This window comes from Anarhichas minor, unplaced genomic scaffold, assembly GCF_050575085.1.
Source record: "Anarhichas minor isolate MPS153535 unplaced genomic scaffold, ASM5057508v1 ptg000014l, whole genome shotgun sequence".
NCBI classification, from domain to species: Eukaryota; Metazoa; Chordata; class Actinopteri; order Perciformes; family Anarhichadidae; genus Anarhichas; species Anarhichas minor.
The window spans coordinates 8,607,532-8,629,925 of record NW_027466460.1 but is presented as its reverse complement, the minus strand read 5'-3'; the positions used below and the strand labels follow the sequence as shown (position 1 = coordinate 8,629,925).

At 42.2% G+C, this 22,394-nt stretch overlaps 3 protein-coding genes across 3 annotated transcripts; 2 read left to right on the top strand and 1 right to left on the bottom strand.

Moving 5' to 3' along the window:
• Nucleotides 1-455: 455 nt before the first annotated feature.
• pla2g12a (phospholipase A2, group XIIA) lies at nt 456-3,546 on the top strand. Its single transcript, XM_076091343.1, has 4 exons — nt 456-883; nt 1,135-1,211; nt 1,728-1,893; nt 2,673-3,546. Exons 1-4 carry the CDS (start codon nt 664-666, stop codon nt 2,789-2,791), a joined length of 582 nt encoding a protein of 193 aa, XP_075947458.1. The 5' UTR covers nt 456-663; the 3' UTR covers nt 2,792-3,546.
• A 450-nt stretch (nt 3,547-3,996) lies between these two features.
• On the top strand, nt 3,997-8,932 carry LOC142949609 (caspase-6-like). The gene is made up of 8 exons (XM_076091340.1): nt 3,997-4,059; nt 4,324-4,365; nt 5,222-5,264; nt 5,390-5,539; nt 5,657-5,733; nt 5,884-6,059; nt 6,162-6,312; nt 7,396-8,932. Exons 1-8 carry the CDS (start codon nt 4,029-4,031, stop codon nt 7,629-7,631), a joined length of 906 nt encoding a protein of 301 aa, XP_075947455.1. The 5' UTR covers nt 3,997-4,028; the 3' UTR covers nt 7,632-8,932.
• Nucleotides 8,933-9,052: 120 nt separating this feature from the next.
• Nucleotides 9,053-22,143, bottom strand: LOC142949608 (calcium uniporter regulatory subunit MCUb, mitochondrial-like). The gene is made up of 8 exons (XM_076091339.1): nt 21,651-22,143; nt 12,617-12,686; nt 12,333-12,500; nt 11,144-11,248; nt 10,850-11,007; nt 10,474-10,677; nt 9,836-9,952; nt 9,053-9,334 (listed from the first exon to the last, which is right to left on the bottom strand). The coding sequence occupies exons 1-8, from the start codon at nt 21,756-21,758 to the stop codon at nt 9,257-9,259; spliced, it is 1,008 nt and encodes a 335-aa protein (XP_075947454.1). The 5' UTR covers nt 21,759-22,143; the 3' UTR covers nt 9,053-9,256.
• Nucleotides 22,144-22,394: the final 251 nt, after the last annotated feature.

Here is a 22,394-nt window from a genome sequence, read left to right as displayed (position 1 = left end):
ACTAATCCCAAAACATTAACTCATAAAACAATGGAATTTACATTGACAAGAGAAATCAAGAGATATGGGCTAGTTTGAAAATGCATTTCAGAGCATACACACATAATCACATAAGAGAAGTGTTTCACTCTTGATGAATGTACAGAACTTAACAGAAAATGTATGTGGACCCACATATCTAGTCTACACGGGCGACTTTAATGGAGCATTTGCTCCTTGAGTCAGCTGTTAAATTTCAATTTCAGCAGTCGGCACATAAATATAATTGATTGTTATTAGACTGACTTTAAAAAAAATAAATGTATCTGCATGCATATGCTGCACGTGCTGTGGATACCGAGGTGTGCTACGTGGAACTGAGTAAACTACTGATTTCGCAGTTCTGACTATTAGAATCGTTAATACCGCTAAACGTGACGTGGCGACTTGTGACATCATCGCCATTGGTTTATTAGTCGTCACGTGACAGCGTCAAACCCGGAAACGACATTCACAGCTGCGGGCAGGTGGGCTCTTTACCTGCTAGGTGCCAGTTAAGAAACTCAAACAACCAGAAGTGAAACTTGAGATGTTATCAAGACAACATTTGGAGGAATAAACCAGCCTTAATTCAAACCTACGCGCCGGGAAACGCTGGTTTCTGGCTCGGACGTTACGTGGACGATGCACTACCACAGCCACATATGTGTGTTTCTCTTGAGTTTGTACCATTGTGGATGTCTCACAGGTGTGTCCGCGTGCAATCAAGAGCCAGAGACTCCAGACTGGAGGATGACTCTGAAAACAATCCGTAACGGAATACACAAGATTGACACGTACCTGAATGCAGCACTGGACTTGTTTGGTGGCGATGACGGGTTGTGTCATTATAAGTGTACTGATGGTAAGCCAGCTTCTTTATTTATTATTCAACCCTGAGCTTTTCCTTGCTATGTCAAGTCAAAAAAAAAAAAGAACTATGGATAAATACTAGGCGACAATAAATGTTGTGAGTTCATGCAACACTTGGGAGCCAGGAGATACACATTATTGCACAGTAAACCATTTGATCATGGTGGACTGATGTGGTTATCTCTGACAAGCAAGATAACTGACGGAACAAGACACATCTCCACCTTTGCTCCTCTCTCACAGGTTACAAGCCGTCACCTCGTCCCGGATACAAGAAACCACCACCCAACGGATGTGGCTCCCCCCTGTTTGGATTTCAGGTAGTCTGACAGAGAGTTATGGAGGTTCCTTACTTGTTTTGGACAAGCACACTTATCGTGTTATTCCTGATGTTCCAGATGTTTTTATATTGCAAACAAATCAGGTCGATGTCAGAAATGAACAACTCTTTAATAACCAAATTTCAGGGGTTCTTGTATAAAATGACCATTAGTGTTGTGCGGTAATGTAAAAAAATAAAACAAATAGTCAATATCTGTATTGGATTTTCTACAAGATACTAAATGGTGAACAAATGACCTACTTTATTTTACTCGTCTTTTCCACATATTTGAGCAATGGTTGTGTGATTGTGTTATGTTAAATTTTCTTACTTGCTGCGTGAATTGTGCTTTTTTTTTTTTGTCATTGCTGAAACTTAATTTTTCATATTTTACTGAACCATTATCGCATATTTTGAATTGAGGGAAATGCATGCCTCCTACTGGCAGCAACATTTGAGTGTCATTCTAAAATACATTATAAAGAGAGACAAACGTGTTGTTGTTTTTTTGCAGTTTGACATTGGCATCCCGTCCATGACCAAATGTTGTAACCAACATGACCGCTGCTACGACACCTGCGGCAGTGAGAAGCACGACTGCGACGAGCAGTTCCAGGACTGCCTGGAGACCATCTGCAGGAATGTGCAAAGAACTCTGGGATTGGCCCAGAGTGTCCAAGGTAAGACGTTGAGCCGATGGACTCGTCTCATTTCTAGATGTTGTGCACACTTCACTTGCATTCATAGTTAAATTGTAATGATGTTGCTGATTAAAAGCGAGTATTAACATGTCGCAGTAGGAAAAGCATGGGTGTAAGTAATACAATAAAGAAAGTGTTGGACTACGGCAAACCGTTTGCACAAAATGTATGCTTCAGCGGTAGACAATTGCAAAAAATTTCATTCACATCTTATGAAATCAACAAATTCATTATCAGCTGTAGTTTAAGGATAAATAGGGAAGTTACAGAGCTGGCGCAAGTTAAGTGTACACTGTGTAAAACACAGCATGTCCAGCAGAGGGTAAGATAGTTACTGTTTAAGCACACTGTGAGTCTTGACTCATAACTACAACATCACGCTCGCCCTGTCGTTATTAATTTGTACATTTGAATCGGTCTGATCTTGACTATGGTTCTGAAAATGTCTCAAATGCTATATTTTAGGATTGAGATTAAATTCTAATCCAACCTGTCGTCCTAACTTCCTCTCTATGCTGCCGTGAGTGTGAATAAGATATTGCTATGTGTCATTTTATTTTCACAACAAAAGTAAATATTAAATGTATCTTTAGTCTACAATAAAATCTGTATTTGATCAGTAATGTATGCTGTATTTAAATACACACAAACATGTCTGACTCACTTGCAGTAAGGTGTTAACCTGTTATTAAACTAGCTCACCTGTTGTGTATTAGCTCATGATCTTCTTTTTGTTTCTTTTCTGTCCTTCTTGGCAGCTTGTGAGTCAGCAGTGACTCTGCTGTTTGACGCTGTTATGCACATGGGATGTAAGCCATACCTGGACAGCCAGAGAGAGTCTTGTGTGTGTCAGTATGAAGTGAAGAAGGAGCTGTGACATCGCCACAGGACCAAGACTGTGGAAAGGACTGATTCAAAGCGCAGCACTGACAGAAGGAGCCCAGCAATAAAGTTGTCTTTCAGATTTGCTCAGGGATGGAGCTTCTTTGGCCCGCACTGACTTGTGTCCATCGTCTCCCTTTTATTGGAGTTTTGAAATGTAGACATCTATTAGACAAAGTGAATGTGAAAATACCTAGTGAACATGTAATATCTATATCTATGCAGTTTATTATTTTGTTAATACGGTGTAATGTGTTTGTTATTTGATGGACTGGAGACAGCGTGGTCAGAGTTTCCCTGGCTCTTCGATGTTTGGGTAGCAGCCAACGCTGTATTTTATGGGTTAGTAAATTCCTAATAATTCCCAAAGGTTTGTGGTATTAAGAAAAATAAAACAATATATTTTGGCACTTATTATGGGTAAAACAGAGTGATGTAAATTGAGCTGTTCTTACAAGGAAGTTCCTAAACTGACTAAATTAACAGTTTCAGACCTTTGTCTTTATTTCCCCTGTAATACACAGCAAATGTATTTAGTTCCAGGTCAACTTTCAATAAATTATTTAACATATAATACTTTTAAATATACCATTACCGCACATTTCCCCCTCCCATAACCCAAATAGGAACATGTGATGAATAAGAAGTCTGTCCCTTGTGTATGTGTAAAATGTTTTGTCTGTATCACATGATGGGAATTGCACCAATGTGATAACACTGTGGATTAAATGTGTCATAAATATGAAGAAACATGCTTTTTTTGATAATTCTGTGTGTCACTTGTCGTCATAGACATTATTGTAGAAACTGTTTCTTGTAAACAGCATTCAGAGTGGAGTCGATTGATGCCTCATCAAAGAGAAAAGACATTATTTTTAATAATGTGAGATAATTCTATTTAACAATAGTCTGGATTAGAAATGTAGCCCCTCGTAATTTCTTCGGCTGCTCTAACCCTAATCTAATTTATGACCTGAATCAGACTTCATGACGTAGTTAATCCCTGTATTTATACGTTTGATTAGTCGCCGTTGCAGTGTGGCGAGCACGTAACCTCTGTCTTGTTCAACTTTGACTGACGGGCGTGAGAGCCAATCGCATTCTCCGGTTGTCACTTTCAGCCAATGAGATTTAAAAAGGGGAGGGGCTATATATCCCGGCTCATCGGGTTGCTTTGACGAAGCGATTCATTTTTCTGCGGTGCCAGTTGGAGCGGAGTCAAAGCAGGGACCATGTCAAACACGACAGAAGACAGATGTAAAGGTAACACATTTACACGAACGTTTGTTATTAACAGTAGACATCAGTTGTAGACATTTTAAAAGTTATAAAAGTAAATACAACGACTTTTCTTGTTCGATGTAAAAGGCTCAGTATCATGATTGAAGCTCGCTTTACTACTTTCTATGTTCCATCATAAGAGTTGTCACGCCTTTACTGCCGGTCACAATGTTAGTACAACAGGTTTTTATTTTAGGAAAACATTCTGAACTGTGTACTTAATTGCTCTTTCTCTCGCCTTCCCAGGAAGTGTAAAACACTACAAAGCAGCAGCACCAGACAGGGCGGGTGAGTGTTTCACACACTTCTACTGTTTGTTTTTGTCAAGTTTGTGCACTATTATATAAGTTTCTTGTGAATTTGCTTTGCTCTTTCCGAAGCAAAAGTGAAACAAACGAGGTTTTATTACCAGTGAAGCCGAAGTGCAGTTCACTTAATAAGGGTGAGATTAATCATTAACTCAAACTGCCTCGATTACTACATATCACGTTGACCGGATATCATTGCCCCATACATCCTGATATCCTTTGTCATTTAGAAACTGATCTGTTGGTTTTTTGGGGAAATAGAGCCTACAATTGTCCACCCAACGTGTTTGTCAATGAGGGTACACTAAATATTAGAAACACTGCTCCATGTACAGCATCCGAAATGGCCATTAAGTCAAATCTACACAGAGTGTTATACCCTTTATGAAGGTAGGATTTTATTGCAACACTGTTGTATTAGACTGCAGCAGATGACATACAGATAGTCACATACTACCTTCCAAGTGCTGCCTTTAGCACACACAGTGTGACCCACATATCTGTAGGGTCTCTTTTTGGCCTCTGTTCTTTTAGCAGCCTTTGCCATCTTTCTTCACCGGTCACCCAGCTATTGAGGGCCACGAGGACTCTTAAACTGATGAAACAATGGCTGCTTGACCCCCATACCGCCAGCAGTGGAGCAATGCATGCACCTGTAGTTGTGCTGCTGAACAAAGAAGCCTGAAAAGCAGCAAAGTATTTGTGATATCTAAAAAAAAAAAAAAAAAAAAAAAAAAAAAGCTGTAAAGCCAGACTTTTCAGTGCAACGTCGTGTGGCGATTACAGTATATTCTCCATTGTTGTGTGGGTATTCATGTATGTGTTGTGTTTTATAGCGAGCATGGAGAATGTAACCGAGACTGATGCCTTCATCAGAAGGTAAACGGTTTCTTCCTGTTAGTTACTATGGCTCTTGTTTGCACTATACTATATGCTGCTAAAATTGACACCAGTATGCACCTAATGTTGCCTTTGTTCCTGGGCTCTTTGTCATTGTGAAACAGCTCTTTAGCTCTGGACCCTGCAGAGGAGTACAAGATGGACAACGGAAAACGAGGCCTCGCGCTCGTCTTTAACCAGGAGCGCTTCTTCTGGCGCCTTGGGTTAAGTGACAGGCACGGAACCAACGCCGACCGCTACAACTTGGAGAAAAGGTATCGCTACGCCGACAGCTGCTAGAGAAGGAAATGTTGTATTCCGCAACTGTGTGCTTAAGAACTTGTCTGTATTTATTGAGCGACTGTAAGACTTTTCTTCACCTCTCTTTTTAGACTGAAGGACCTGAACTTTGAAGTGAGGGCTTATGATAACTTCAAACAGGTGGAAGTTTTAGATAAAATCAGTGAAGGTAAGCACATGCCTGATCACTTAATTACTAATTCATACCTGCTTCCTTGTTGTCCTTTTTTAATATGCAAACTTCAGATCCAGCATGTGGTATCCTCTTGCGTTTTACTTGTTCGGTAGCGAGTTTAACAAATACCTGATGTCCCACCAGCCGCCGAGGAAAACCATTCAGACGCCGACTGCTTTCTGCTGGTCTTCCTGAGCCACGGAGAGAACGATCACGTGTACACCCACGACGGCAAGATCAGCATTCAGCACATCACATCCCTGTTCAAAGGAGACAAGTGCAAGAGCCTCGTAGGAAAGCCAAAGATCTTTATACTACAGGTACGTGCACACGAAACCCAGTTGAATGTGGCATAAAAAACGGCTGTTTTAGTTTGAAATCCGAGGTTCTGTGAGAGTGAAGGTGACTTTGTATGTCATTAGGCGTGCCGCGGAGACAAGCACGATGATCCAGTGACTGCCTGTGATGCCGTGGACAACGAGGGGATGACGAATGAAGTGGTGGTGGACGCCAGCGCTGTGCACACCCTCCCTGCTGGGGCCGATTTCATCATGTGCTACTCTGTGGCTGAAGGTGAGCCCGTGGGAATGTCTAGAACTCCTGATCGGCTCTTTGGCGGCACGATGGGATGATCCACACTTGGTTTCATTGTGTTTTTGAGCGTGTTAAACAGTGAATTATTTAAGCCATCTATACAGGGTCCTGAGAGCTCAGGGCACTTTGCAAATCCTAATCTTTTCTTACAACACATGTGCAGCATTTAGGGAATAAAATGCTGCAAATGGATAAAAACACAACCAAGAACAGAAATGTGCTGCAAGTAGCAAAGACAAACAACAGGAAGTGTTTCTAAGGGACACAGAAAAAGCTGCGACACGGTTGTTGCTTCCGTGGGTTTGTGACTCACGAAGTTAAGAAAAAATTGCTAAAATGTAGTTATGATATTTTAACATAGTGATCGCATGAGTTAGACACTATTGCAGATATCTGTTAAGCGTTGCCAATTTAAATAATTCGACGAAATACGTACAATTTGTTTTGAAACAGGCTGATAGTTATTTTAAAAATATTGCAAATTGTTGAATTAATACATTTTATAAAACAAGTCAACATAAGTTGCAGTTTGGCGACATTTATAAATGTATACATTCCCTTTCCGTCAGCAGTTTACGGAATTGTTAACGGATAAACAAATAAAACTAAATGATTCAGTGGTTTCATTTCAAATGGAATAAGTCATGTCAGCAGAATATCCCGAGTCTCACTTGCTTGTCCCGTTACGAGACTTGAAAGTAACTATTAACGTTTTAGCCAAAACATTAGCCCGTTTCACAATGAGTTGTATTTTGTCAGGTCAATAAATTCACGGACGAGTCCCAGCCATGTGCATCACTTTTCACTTTCCGTTGTTGTCCGTGCTATTTGCTTTGCAACTCTGTTTTGGGGGGTTTTCTCGATTTGCAGCATTTTTTCTAAATGTGCATGTGTCGTCAAATTGGTGACGATGTTTTCTTAGTGTGCTTGTTGTTTCGTTTATTTGCGTGCATTTTGTTAAAGCGCGTTGAGCTCTCAGGGCCACCATACATCACTTTGAATGTCCTTTTTTGCTGATTAGTAATTAACCATCATGTCCTATCACCTGTGTCGTTTGTTAAGGCTACTACTCCCACCGGGAGACCATCAACGGCTCCTGGTATGTCCAGGATCTGTGTGAGCTGCTTCAAAAGTACGGGGACTCCCTTGAATTCACTGAATTGCTGACGCTGGTCAACAGGAAGGTGTCGATGAGGAGTGTTGGGAACAGTAATGACCGCACTGCCATTGGGAAGAAACAAGTGCCTTGCTTTGCTTCCATGCTCACCAAGAAACTGTACTTCCGGCAAAAAAAGTAACAGTTTCAGACCTCAATCAAAACGGTGTCTCTTGGGAGATTTGACAGAATTTTACTGTTTTAAAAAAATATATTTTTGATGTGAACACTATTATTCACACATGCGTTGAACAATCAGCTAATTGGTAGTATTTACAATGGAATCAGTAGTTATAAAATAACAGGAACAACTTCTATTCACTCCACTTCTGAAACCTCACGTCATTCCAAATAGTTTTCTTTTATCAAGTTTCTTCTGAAGAAACCAGACTTCTTGGGTGGGTCAAACCTTGACCTGGTTTATAAAAGGTGTTGGAGGTTCTTTTTGCATTTTCAAGATTCTCTTTAGCTTAACTTTTTTTTTTTTTTTGCAATCGTGACAGAAAAGTGTAGAGGATAGTTTTTCAGACTGTGTGTGGTCTTGTTGTATTGGATTGCATTATGTTTTACGGTGTTCCTGTTATTTTGTCCAACCCATGTAGATCAGTACACTTTTTTTGCACTCAAGAAATTGCTTTTCAACTGCAGAATTACTATGATCCACAATCTGTGTTCTTTTCCTCAGCCTTTTGTCACATTTCCGCTTGCTTTAATCTGGTTTAAACTACTCCGGTACCACACCAACGTTGCCTTATCCCACAGCTGACTTTTAGTTTTTCCTAAATAGCAGAGAAGACGGTAGAAGCTGACATTCCCGGCGGCCTTGGACAGGGATTCTTTCCTCAGACTCTGAGGAAGCTGGAAATGTCAGATGAGTGTTTGTCTCGACTGTAAAGTCAGCTGCAGGAATGTCTAGAAGCCAGACCAATACTTCCCAACGTTCTGTATCTTGGGAGGCAGGTGACAGCATGACAACCAGGTCACTCATGATTTTGTTCACATCAGGGTTTAATACTTCCTCATCTCTCTATAAGCACCAATGAACAGGTACTATCGCTCATATCCAGGCACCACATAAACATGCCGTTTTGTCTTCAAGCTCGCTCCATCAAAAAGGGAATTCATGTTTGTGCCGTTCTGTGTTGTATCAATTTACAGTACTACATTTAATAATGCGTATTTGCACCCAACATGGCAACAATCACCTGTGTGTAAAGTACCTCAGGGAGGAGAGGTGTTTTTAAAGCTGTACTGTGGATCTGAAACACTTGCATCACATGAACTATGACTCAGGAAAAAAACAAAGCTACCAGCATTCATTGGTCCTGGATTATTGTTGTGACTTTGTGTATTCAAATCGCTTATGACATTTCAGCTACTGTTTTGCTCCCCATTGAGTGAAAACATTTTATAAAACTTTCAGTCTTTTTGTGGCAAAACGTGTATTCGTGTGATGTCTTTATTTCCCCTGAAGTCTCCATCCATTAAAAGAACTTGGAGTTATGACTTGTCTTCTAGCAGCGAGTACATCCACAACAGCACAGATCAGACAGGACATGCTCACAATGTTTGGGAATACTTTATATTTCATTAGTCCTCAGTGTTTGTACTTTTCTCAAAGACATAATTGGCATCATTACCAAGACTAAACAAAACACAATGACATGGATTTCCGGTAGAAAGGCACCATTATCAAAATAAAGCAGAAAATTCGTTTTTACTCTGGAGCGTTACGGTCTAAGTGACCGTTATTCATCATGGCTTTGTTCACGGCTTAGGCTGGAGCTGTTCAAGTGGAAGCTGAAATTCAGTGGGATATCTCAGACGTCTCAGGTCCTCCTCCACCTGACGCACAGAAAACACAGACCACTCGTCACTAATGGCTGAGTCAGCAGGATTCCCACAAGGCAGTGGATTATCCTTTTTACAGTTTCTGGAAACAATGAATGCTTAAGAGTACAATTTTCATTTCGTTAGAACATCCTGATGTTTCCCCATCAATCTCAGCTGTACTTTGTGTTTAGTGCTAACTCACAAAGACTCTAAACTATGGTGACGTAACATCAGTAACATTAGAATAGCTAAACATCAGCATGTTAGTATCGTCATGTGAGCGAGTTAGCATGCAGATGTTAGCATTTAGCTCAAAGCACTAGCCTCAAGGAGCTGCTAGCAGGGCCGTAGACTGAGCTTAAAAACAATTCTCTAATTTCTGCTCCTACATCTTTATATTTTAGCACATGTTCTTCCTACATTTGTATGTGTCCAAAATGTGTTGGTGAGGTAGGTTGTGACTCTAAAGTGTCTGCGTCTGCAGGATTGTAAAGAGTGAACCAATCGACCAACCTCAGCCATCTCGTCCTTCAGTTCATTGTATTTTTCGACGTTGAAGTTGTTCTGGCTGGCCGCCTTATAAAAGTAACGCAGGAACTGTCGGTCTTTAGCGTCTGGGTATAAATAATCCTGAGGGAAAGAATATTTGTTATTAATGTGACGAGGAAAAACATACCTGCACACATAAGCATGATTTTGTAGAACAGAGCTTCATGTTTGAATAACGATCTTAAAAGGAGTAGAGTTAGATATGGCAGTGATGTTAATATTTTAACTGTCTGTTAAATATGAATATATAACAATTAGGCATTTAGCTCGGCATAAAGACTGGAAACGGGGAAACAGTTAGCCTGGTTCTGTCTGTAGATATCAACAATTTGTGGGGTTATGGTTTGCGGTTAGGTACCGAACCATGGATGTATGAAGAGAACTGGATACAGCGTTGGGGGCGGGGCCCTGTTCATACCTATAGAAGTTGCTCAGTAGCACATGAAGACTAGAAAATTACCCCATTCCTACATTGTCTGGTGCTGGTCTGCGGATCTCCACACCTTCAGACAGAACCAGGCTAGTGGTTTTCAGTCTCTATGCTAAGCTAACTGCTGGTTTCCTGTTTAATGGATGGACATAAAAGTCTTATTGAGACTTGCCTGTTTGGTAAGGACGTAATAGGTGAAGACTCCGATGCTGGTGGCGTAGGTGATGAAGTAAGTGACCGGCTCCATGACGTCCCATGAATAGACCCACCATGTGAGCCAGGTCAGAGCGCCACCCTGCACAGATAACAAGGCCATGCCGGTCCAGATGACCCTGGAGCTCCGGAAATCTGCTGTGTGGGACAGCTGTGCCCTCATCTGTTGTGGTCAGGCAATAATACAAGAAAGGGATGGGTTACCAGCCAACAAAACCCAACAGGACAGTCATCTGGTCCTTTCAAAACGGCAATAAAAAGAGTCGGTCGAGGCGATGTAATGAGGGAGAAAGAGCGGTTCGGTGGCATACAGATGTTGAGACACGTCTACTAACCTTCTCCAGAGGGGACAGCTCCTGTTTGAGGTTGTCCAGTCTCTCCAGCAGCTGCCTCTCTTTCAGCAGGTGGTGTTCAGGCAGGTGGAGCGCCGTGTGCAGCAGATGCACGACATGCTTCATGTCCTTCAACTCCAAGGCATGCTCACTGGTACCCACTGCAGAAGAATAAGGAAACAGTGAGATGAGTCATGCCTGGAGAGATAACCACTGCTATTTATCAGCAGGCCTCAGTATCAATTGCGGAGAAGACGACGTGAGGAACATTTATGACCGGACAGAAATGTGTTGTACCCTTTTCAGGAGCGCAGACATTATGAACGGCATCATTGATGACGAGCTGGAAGTCCTTGTCCAACAGGGCGTCTATCAGCATAGTGTTTGATATCGGCTCTCCATCTGTTAGAGGAGGGCAATCGTTTAGTACTTTTATTGCAATCCTATAACTTTATATTCTCATGGCTCAGTAAAACAAATGTTTTCCAACAGGCTGGCCATTTAAGCTAAAAAAAAAAAGTCAAAATTAGATTTTCACACGTAGTACTCAAACTACAATAACCCACTTACTCGATAATTTATTCAAAAGTCAATGAATTTTTTTCCTCACTCATAAATAGTAGGTTATTTAGTAGGCTTGAGGGAAATAGGCTGGGAGCCACTGCACTACATAAAGCTCATAAAAGGAGGCAGTCGATCATTTACAGCCCACACCGAGTTACTCATCACGGCTGAACCAAAGGTCTTCTCAAAGGAAGGAGACATATGGGAGAAAATAAGGAGGACGCCAATGTTGCATAATGTAATATCTGTGCACCTTAGTTCCAACATGCCCTATTTCCTGAAATGATACATCATCTACACGCCACCCTGCCTCAGGTATTTGCAGGACACCTTTCAGCAGCTTCTGTACAAAGTGCCTGCATGTGTTGCATTCAGGTGGTGTAGATGGACGGAGCGATTGCTCAGGAAAACAGCCTGTTCTTCCAGTCAGGAGAATGTGAGTCGCACCCTTTACTTAAAATGCACTGCAGGGGTGTTGCATTATGGACCGACAGGGACAGTTCAAATACAGTGCTTCCTTGTAACTGCCCTTTACAGTTAGCTGCATATCACCTATTGCAGTGGATAAAGGGAAGAGTAAGAAAACTAATGTTTCTGTTGAAGAAAACTCTTCATTTTCTAACTTTTCTGCTTTTGTTTTGGTGAAATACTGGCTGCTTGTACCTCTTTATGTCTCTAAAAATCCTTTCAGATGAAAGAAAATCACTCGTTGGTTGAGCTGCTCATGAGTGACACTTAACATTAACATTTAGTCAGTGGAGATAATGGTTTGTGCAAACTGCAAACATTGTGTGAAACCAGTCCACTCACACCACTTTCACTCTCAACACAGAACCTGTCAAACCACCTGACTGACTAAAGCCGCAAGAATGTGACCGGGCTGGTGCATAGCTAAGCTAAGCTAACGCGTGTGGAGGCCTACCCTTGGAGAAAACTGAAGTTGTGGCTCCGGGGTCTTCTCGATGCAGATCTGCCACCAGGTCTCCTACGCTCATTAGCATGGGCCTGAGGAAGAACAGACACTTCTCTTGCCTGGAGGGCAAGGGGACCTCCAGAACCAAACGGCCATATTTGTACCTCAAAGACACATCTGCAACACAACGAGGAGGAAATCATCTTTATACTATATGTCTTGTGCACAGATCATCAAGTCAAGCTTCCCCCCCCCCTACCCCAGCTGGAGAGGATGTAGTAACTGTGTATTACCACTGGAGGGTGCGAGGGTACTGTAGAAAAGAGCTCGACAGTCTCCAAGTACAGACGGCCTTTTTTGAACCTGAAAAAGAAAAGAAGGAAATAAATAAATAAAGACAAAACACAACAGAGACAGAAAGAACACAGAGAGCATTAGAAGCTTGTTCCGATTGTTCTGTCTTTAAACGCTTGAGCACAGAGAACAATCGGAACAAGCTGCCCCGGTAAACTGACATTAAAGAGTAAAACGGATCCAGAGCGGCGTGACATGAAGGATCTTGAAAAAGAGCCACTCAAAAAGTAAGAATTTCTTCAATAACTAGGTGTCTTTGAACCTCCCTTTCTAACCGGTGTGTAATCTATCTGACGAGCCTAAAGTACAGATTCTACTGATTAAACCAGCTCTTCATTAAAGGCTGCAGCCTTTAGCGCTTAATGAAATGCCAGTTTGTTTCTCAATAAAAAAAAAAGTACAATTGTATTCTGGAACTGCTGCAGATAATAGAGAGGGCCTCAATAGGGTACTGCTCATTATTATTCTCCACCACCACTCTACCACTCCGTACTTGACATTCCTGGGGTGTAGTCTTTTTTTTAGTTTACATGTAAACATGTATTTTTTAACGTTTAAAGCCTCTGGGACGTGCTACAAAGCAGACACAAAGAACTTCACAGTAGACAATCAGCTGAATATCTCCATAATATCAAACCAACATGATTGTACTAAATGTGACAATTATATGTTCAGATTCTGGATAGTAGTGATACATATTTCGTCTTTCACTTTCCTACTAAGAGCAGTGAACACTAGCTTCCTGGTGTTGAAAGACTTGGGCCGCCTGAACCTCAACAACAGATTCCTCTGCAGCGTTTCCTATTCAGCCGAGAGTCAAGACGGGTCCAGCTGACATTTAGGGATGTGGCAGCCACTCTCTCCCATCGCCTTTGTCCTCCAGCTGGGAATTTGTTCGATCAATATCCCATTAAAGAGGATCGGCCCGTTTTCATGGACTGACACAGCAGCCAGGCCTTGAGGCACAGTGATTGAGTGGAGGCCAGATGTGCAGAAGTCCTTCACACTCCGCTGGTTAGGAAACGGGACTTTAACAGGAAAACAACATTCACAGACCGAAATGAGTAACTGTGTTCATGACCAGAGGCTTTTGTGTGTGTGTGTGTGTGTGTGTGTGTGTGTGTGTGTGTGTGTGTGTGAACCACGAAGACAACAACCCATTCTGGACTATAGTGGCAGAAAGCCAGGAGGTGAAACAGAGAGAAATGTAGGCAAGCTTAAAACGGTTCTTGTTATCTGGAGATTACGTACACATTTCCAGTGTTTGTCAGCTTGGTAATGATGCTGTGCACCACACTGTGAAGGACAACATGCTTTTATAAATACTCTGTCCCAAAAAGAGCAAAACCAAGTGATCCCAATGGGACACAATTGAAGCTGTTCAGCTTGTGTGAGATCTCCAGATGCTATTGCACAGCTGAAAGCTGTCACAAAGCTTTACCACCTACGCATCAGCACACCAGCTCCCAATGGACCATGGGAAAACTTATTTTTAGGGGATATATATATATACGTGTGAATTATTACGTACCAGTGAAACTTAACAGTTGGCTTGAAAGAAGCATAGTTAAGTGTTAATAGCTTTTCTCATTGTTGAAACTGTTTTAAGTGGTGATACATTCAGCGCAGTACAGATGCATATAATCTATCTTTGTGTAGTTTTATATTTTGACACACCGGTCATTTTCTGGAAAATCTGAAATAATTTATAGGACGTTTCTGGCTTCCCATAAGCCAATTTGCAAATGAAATATCTGAAAGGCCAGGTGCTTCATCACGCTGAAGCATAAATCACCAGAAACACAAATCCATACTGTCCATTCAGCAGTCCCACTTATGGATTTGCAACATTGGCCTCATGTGGTTGCCCAACCTGGGGTCTTAAATAAAATGTTTTTTTTCTGACTTTACTATATTACTATCTAGCAAACGGGCACTGCCTTCGTATACTTAAGCCCTATAAAATCTTTCTAATACAACAATCTGAGAAAGAAATATTGCTCTTAGGTTAAACTGCTCACCTCCACATTGAGGCCATAACGTGTAATGTGGGTTTGCAAGTAGACACGGTTTTGTTTTAGGGCGGCACGAGCCAAAAGAATTGGGAACCACTGGCCCTAATACAACCAGAGAAATTAAAGGGATAGCTGGAATAAATGGTATATAGATGAATCTCTTGACAGTTGACAAAAAGTCTAAGTTATTCTGAGACTCCTCACAGTTAACCTCAGACAGCAACGCACATTGCCAGTATGTTAAACAGCCTGGATCCACGTCTTATAAGCCGCCTCTACCACCTTCTGCAGCCATAGCGCCTCATTAAACTGAGTGGTGCAGGCGCTGGCTGCCAACACATACAGTGGGTGCACCAGAATAAAATGCCTATTCCTCGTCGCTCTCGTTAGCTAACACTTCACGTCAAAAGTAGTTTATTTTGAGCAACAACTGTGCTCACATTGCTGATGTGTAAACAGTGGAGCTGGAGCTATATGCATCAAGGGCGAGGCTGGACTGTTTGTCTCTTTACGTCGTGTGTGTGTGTGTGAGATCATATGGAGACAATTTAATGGCTGACTGAGTCCAGGCAGTTTGTATGCTATGTGCACACATACCAATCCCATTCTAAATCAACAGAACGTGGCCGCGGTGGCAGATAATGCAGCTTGAGAGCCATGTGATGAATAGTCCCTTTCTACAGCCATGCTGCTGGCCCCGTGTTATTACTTTCTGCAGCACATAGCGCTACAACGACATTACAGAACTATTTGGAACGTGTATTTATAGCACAGACGACCCCGAGAGTTAGGTTTTTTTGTATCAGACTATTAGTGGACGTGCCCCCCCCTGGCCTTATTACAGCTAATGAAAGAGACAAGGAGCAAGTGCAATAACGTTTTTTATGTTCCTTGTGGGGACAATTTGACTGCTAAATGCCGAGAACTCACAGGCAGACAATATATATATATTTTTTTATTATTCAAGACTGTCTACAGCACAGCAGTGCTTTGAGCTCAATGATGACATTAGCACGCCGATGTTTAGTAGATAGTTTGCAGGGTTAACCATCTTAGCGGGTTAGCAAGCTAACACTAATGCTAATTAGCATTAAACACAACGATAGCGCAGCTGAATATCATTCATTTTGCAGATATTTGATCATAAACCAAAGTACTAGACAAATTAAAATCTCTGCTTCTCCTGACATTGCGCGCACACACACACACACTATATCTTTATAATGCAAATAGTTTGCTGCTATATTAATGACCTGAATATCAAATGTAGCACCTGTATTCATTCACTCTAATTCTCTTACACAACACGTCAGTGCAGGATTATGAAGTGGCGGTAATATTGACACCATTACACAACTTACATCTCTGTGAATTTAAGCTACATTGAGGTCGTACACATTTTGCTGTGATTCTTTCTTTTTGTATGCGGATTAGTTTTATAATTTCTACTTGTTTAGACGTGTAGAATGTGTGGAAGACGGCGATTATAAGCACTAGAATGCAAGAAGCGTCAGCTAGTGTGTTGGAATATAAATAAGTTAAAGTTGTAAGTCAAAAATGGTTTCACAGGGGTTACACCCATGCAAAGAGGCAGACACACCCATAGGTTAAATAAACACATGACAAAGGGTTGTAACAGACTGCAGGTTGAAGACTGTACTGCCTGAACAAGCCTGTACAAACACGAGTAATAGGCGATCACACCCATGTCACAAGACACAGCCTGCAGAAAGGAATGGGCGATGCTACTCCACATGACGACTAACGTCACCACCGTCTCCTCAATTTAACACTTGTTCGCTTGTCAAAACAAAAACAGCCTTCCCATTTACACAGCTAATCAATATTCAGAATGCAGGGCAGTCGCTGTTTATTCATTGTCCTTTCGCACAGTTCGGGAGTCAATTTGCTGCTGCGGGGGGGGGGAACAACCCCGCACACCTGCTTCTCATCTGAAAACAATTTCCTCCAACGATTCTTTTCTGAAAACAATCAGCATGAAGGTATATTTACCCCTTGAGCTGTGCGTTTGTTTATGTATGCCACGCCAACAGGGAGAGAGGGCAGCGAGAGGAGACAAACCGTCATCTCCCTCTTCTGCAGTGAGGCGGGCCGGGGGCTTCTGCTCGAGCAACGATCAGGGTTATCATGGTGACAAGCAGCCTCATTTTCCCTGCAGTCCCCCAGCAGGTCACTCCATGATGAATCCTGTCACAAACGGCCTGATGCATCAAATATATCTCCTCCCACTCTCATTAAGGGACAGGGACGTCGCTTTTCCACACACACACACACACACACACACATGCACACGTGATTATATTTGGCAGGCATGGCTTGAAGCAGGTGGAAAGGAAAATCTGTGACGGTGATAAATGGCTGGAGCGAAAAAGAAAGGCGAGCGAGAAGAGAAAGTGAATTACTCCCCGATGCCATAAGAACAGCAGCACTGTACCATGAAAATGATTTGCATTGAAGCATTTGTCTTCTGCTATCCAGTGATGCAGTGAGTTAAGGGGGGAGGAAATGCAGCGGGATGAAGATAACAGCGGTACGGAGGGCAGGAAGAGGAGAGAGAGTTTGAACAGGACGTTTCATGCCAATATGACAAATACAATGTTGGGTGAACTCAAACGATTAAACGTCCTCTCAAAATATGTAAAAAAAAAAAAGAAAAAGGAGGAAAACATGGATACACGGTAAAACTCCAAATGACAAATTTAATTTATTCAACTCGGAATGTGAAGATGGCCTTTAGTCAAGCAAGTTCCTTACAGCTATTCTACCATGACAAGAGGTTAATTGTTTGTTTGTAAGATCTTTTCATGTGTCTTCACTGAAACTAGAAGGAGTTCAGACTTTCATTGATCTTCTAGACCATTATTTTTATGAGTAGGACTTTTGCTGTTATGGTAGTCTGGCTCACTGCATGTGGACTGTGGGTATAAGCCGCTGCGGCACTCTCCTCTCTATTAGTAAGGCTGCTGTCACTGCATCCTGTGCTTCGCGCCGCCCAAGACGTGGTTTAAAGACGTACAAACAAGCCCCATGCCAGAATGATAATGTGTGGAGCCAGACCTTTCTCTGGTTCTGGGGAGATCTGGTCTGGCTACGCGGGACTACTCTTACAGTTAATCGCTACTCAGCCCCAAACACTCAAACACAGCCGAGCTTAACTCAAAGAAGGAGCTGAACGCCGACAAGAGGGCGACAAATACGGGGACACTGACTTAGACTCCATGTGGTAGATGCTAAGATTTAAAGGGGATGCTACGATAACAATTTCAAACAACAGCAACCTCCTGTCGTGAATTCAAATTCAAAGCTGCCACAAAAATGTGTTGAATCACATTTCCCCTTTGGTCACACGTGGCTGAGTAATGCATCATCACAGGGTCACGCAGGGACAAGAAGTGAACTCCGTGGATTACTAGTTTGTTGGATTCAAAACAACCTTGAACTCGATAAGAAATGTGTTGTTTCACCGATAAGATTCTCACATACGTCTACCATGGACTGTTACCAAGACTGACCAAAACATTAAGTGACATATTTATGTTGTATTTTAACCACCAAGATGATACATGGATTTTTATTGTCGATGCGCATTCCTACAAGGAATAATTAATGACTTGGCTCCAGTAGATTGCAAGTTTAAGCTTTAAAGCCTGTGCCAAACAAAATACATGCACAGGAAACACTGTCAACTTTTATAATATACTAATATATATATATAGCATTACAGTTTCTTAGTGTCAATTTGGAGTTTTGAAAAAGACTGAAAACTCCGACCCCATTCACGCCTGATGTTACCTTGAGATCTGTATCTAGATGGCTGAGTTACTCCTAAAGAGGACATACTGCATTTACATCTGTTATAAATAAGTGTTCGTTATCTCAAGAGCGCCAGGTCAAGGGAAGCAATGGTGCATTCACCCTACTTATTTTTCATTTGCAGAGGAGAGGGGCTTATCCATAGCCTTTTGCCAGTCCTGCTTGAGACAGGACGAAGTGGCACAGTCAAGCTTGATTTATGCTTGCCGCATCCGCATGAGTGACGTCCCGCCATCAGGCACGGCCCCCGTGGGTTTTTTGTTCGGCATGAGTTCGCCTCTCTGTGCACATCCAACACACGGAGGCAGACGGGCAAAGGAAACGGAGAACCTTGACGAGCTTTGAGACCGTTTGCGAAAAGTATAAGACTTTAGGTGACCTTTTACCTTGTTGGGCAGATTTTATTTAATTAAAAATGTGTTGATCTGATTACATGTGAGCCAGACCACCTCCTGATGTGTTCTATCTGAAAGCATTCCAACTGGTTCTGCATGCAATAGGCCTACACTTTACATTAAATGCATTTTCCCCTCATACATCTTTTTAATCATTTTTTTACTGGACAGCTGTTAGAAGAGAAGCAGACAGGAAACATGGGGGGGAAAGCGGTATGACATGCAACGAAAGTCCCCAGATGGAATATAGGGTACGCTTACTTGACCCAGATCACATGTTAATACCAGGTTTAAAATGGAGCTCTGTTGAAGGTATTTCCCATACTGAGCAACACTGGTCCCAAGATCAAGAAGACGTTGATTTACAGAGTGAAACACAAGTCTGAAAGAGATACTTCTGTGGATGCTGCCCGCATAAGGAACAGCCGCTATGCCGGCCTGGCATTGCCCGTCTTCACACTGAGAAGCAGGCAGTCAGGCTTGCTGAGATGAAACTTTCTCCATCTTCCATTATAATGCCATCTCTAGATGATGAAATGTGCAGATGGAGCCAGATGTCAGACAAAAAAAATGGCCGTGACAAAGGTTTCTGTGGTATAGATATTTGTCTCTCCATCAGGCATACATGTACTTATTATTTAATATTTAAATGTATATGTGAAGGAACACAACCATAACACAATGTGTTGCGGTGTTGTCACTCCATGCTTAAAAGGAGTTGGAGTTCGGGAAATAGGTTGGTTTGCAATCACACCTGCTACTGGTAGTCACCCACACATCCAGGAGTCACAAACATGGCAGCCCACTATGAAAACAGCAATGTGACTGTCTGCCTTGATAACATTTCCCCAAGTGGTAATCCTTTGCTGAGGGCACTAGAAAAACGAAAGCAGATGTTGTTTGAGGCTTTATCTCCGGCATACTAGTGGATGATGTCTCATTTTACAAATCCTTTAAATAAAATCAGACGTAAAAGGACACTTTCCCCCGACTGCGGTATCACAAGAGCAGCCGAAAGTGCACACTCAACTGATTTAGCAAACACCGATTCAAGGAGATCTATTTTCAGTTGCTTATCCAACACTGATCCCTTTTATCACTAGCTACTGTTTCCTAGATCATCTCATATATAAACTGCCATCTTGCTTTATGGATTCCTAAAACTGGTTTTATAGGCAGCCGTATTTATACAATCTGTCTTGTCAATGGCTCTCTTACAGCACGTGTTGTACCAGCCTATTCAAAAACAACCCGGTATGCTGCCACTCCTCCAAAGTGGGGGGTGATGGAGGAGTTAAAGACGTTGGCCCTGAAATTGCAAGGACCATTGTTGCATGTAATTAAGCAGGCTAAACTGCTGTATCTTCAGAGGTTCAAAGAGGGGAGTTTGGAACACGCCGAGCACACCGATGAGTTAGAGGAGTTCCGTTTTTGTTTAAATAATGTCGGCGCTCTGTGTGTCTTTGCCCTTAGAGGTCTAAATTGGGTTTGCTGGTCCATGGGTAGCCGGAGCAAGACAGTCTGCCAAAAGGGGGAAATGGGAAAACTGCTGCTGTGATTATATATATGATGCAGTGTAAAAATAGAAATCATCTTGGTCACACTTGCATTGAGGGGTGACTCATGGCAGCTTGCCCATCCAACCGAAATAATGTAATTCTCTTCAATCCCTCAAACTGTAAGTTAATATTCACTCAGCATGGAGACTATCTTGGCATTTAGCAACACAGCGTGCCCCGCTCGTCCTGCACAGATACGGGGCGTCCGCTCAGGAGCTCACGACTCAGCTGACCTCTGCATATTTTTTTGCAATGGATGACAAAAATGGGTCATACATTTGAGATTTAACTGGCCAATTTAACAGTTCATTAATAACAGGAGTAAGTAGACCCACAGACGCCTCTTGGTTATGCTCCATGTGGGGTTTCATTTTCTGCAGCACCACCACTCTCTCTCTCTCAAACTGAGCATTCAAGTGATTCATACAGGAAGACATTTACGCTCCATCTTTGACAATTGCTCGGACATGATGATCAGTGTTGAAAAATAAATGCAGACAAGCCTAATGCACAACTCTAGCATTATGCTAATAATATATTGATCTTGATGCTGAGCATACTGTCAGCTGCAGAGTACAGCAGCGTTAATGGTGTCTCTTGGGATTGTGAAGGGCAAAGCAAGTCTCTACTTAAAGTTTAGAAGTGTATAAATAGCAGCCTAATCATGGTCTCTTTCTCCATTAACAGCTTCCTTAGAGGGGTAATTGAATGAGCACTGCTTTAGTGAGGAGGTGCTGTGATGGTCAGTCGGTCATGTTCCCCTGTAGAGGAAGGTAATGCACATGAATAATTGATTCGTTATTTAAAATAGAAAACAGATAATGAATTACAGACAGGGGCAGATAGTGAGAGAGTTGCCTCTCTCCACAGTTGAAATACCTCAATTAGAGCTAATGTGAAAATGGATCACATTCAAGCACAATAGCAACCAACAGCTCTTATTTTAGTTATAGGTTTACACCAGATTTTAGACAGGTGAAGTTGTTGCAACAGAAAAAAAAAAGAAATCAGTCTTTGAACAATGCCCTCGAATGACTGACGTTAGCTATTAACGTCGACACAGTGTAGCAAAGTACACCGCGTTGTGTTCACAAAGCAGGAAACCAGTCCATCAAACGTGTGTGCGCGCGGTGGTGCAAGTACTCAACGTCGGTGTAAGGGTTGCTTTACCTGGTGAAGAAATGGAAGCGGGCGGGTAGTTTTGAGACCGCAGCGAAGAGGCTGAATACTTCCCAAAAGTCTCGCCGTAACTTTGCCGACCATCCGCACCGAAGCCATCGTCAGCCGTGAAAACGTGTTAGCGGTGCTGTTGGGGCATTCCGGTCAGAGATACTCCCTCAACGTGAGCCTCGCTAGTCCCGGTGTCCCCGGCTGGAAACGGGTTGTTGTCGCTGTAAATGTACACAGATGAGCTGAGACGACCGCTACGGGACAGAGGGAGGAACAGCCCCGCCTGAGCTGTATACTAGTTCCTCCTTACAGCACACACGCAGAAATACCACGTTTTAAACGAGAAACAGGAGAATGGAAAAGCACCGCTGTTTTCACGTTTTTGTTGTCTGAAGCCAAAAAACCAAAATACGAGAGAACCAAAGTCAAACAACGAGCCGATTTAGATTTTTAGTAAATGTCTCTTTTCAAGAGAGACGCAAAGCAAGACAGGTGACCCGGAAGTGCGAAGATTTCAAAATAAAAGTCAAAGCAATATGACCGTATGCGAGCAATTGCTATTTACAGTCGATGATGCAAGCACATACCAGGGTAACATCAGAAGAAAAATAAATTAATGAATATAAATAAATACATCTGGGCCGATGGGGGTATGTTAGCAACAGTAGTGGACTAAAGGTGATTTAATATGCATTTATCCATGTATACAGCAAGAATACACTTTTCGATTAATCAGTGCATTGT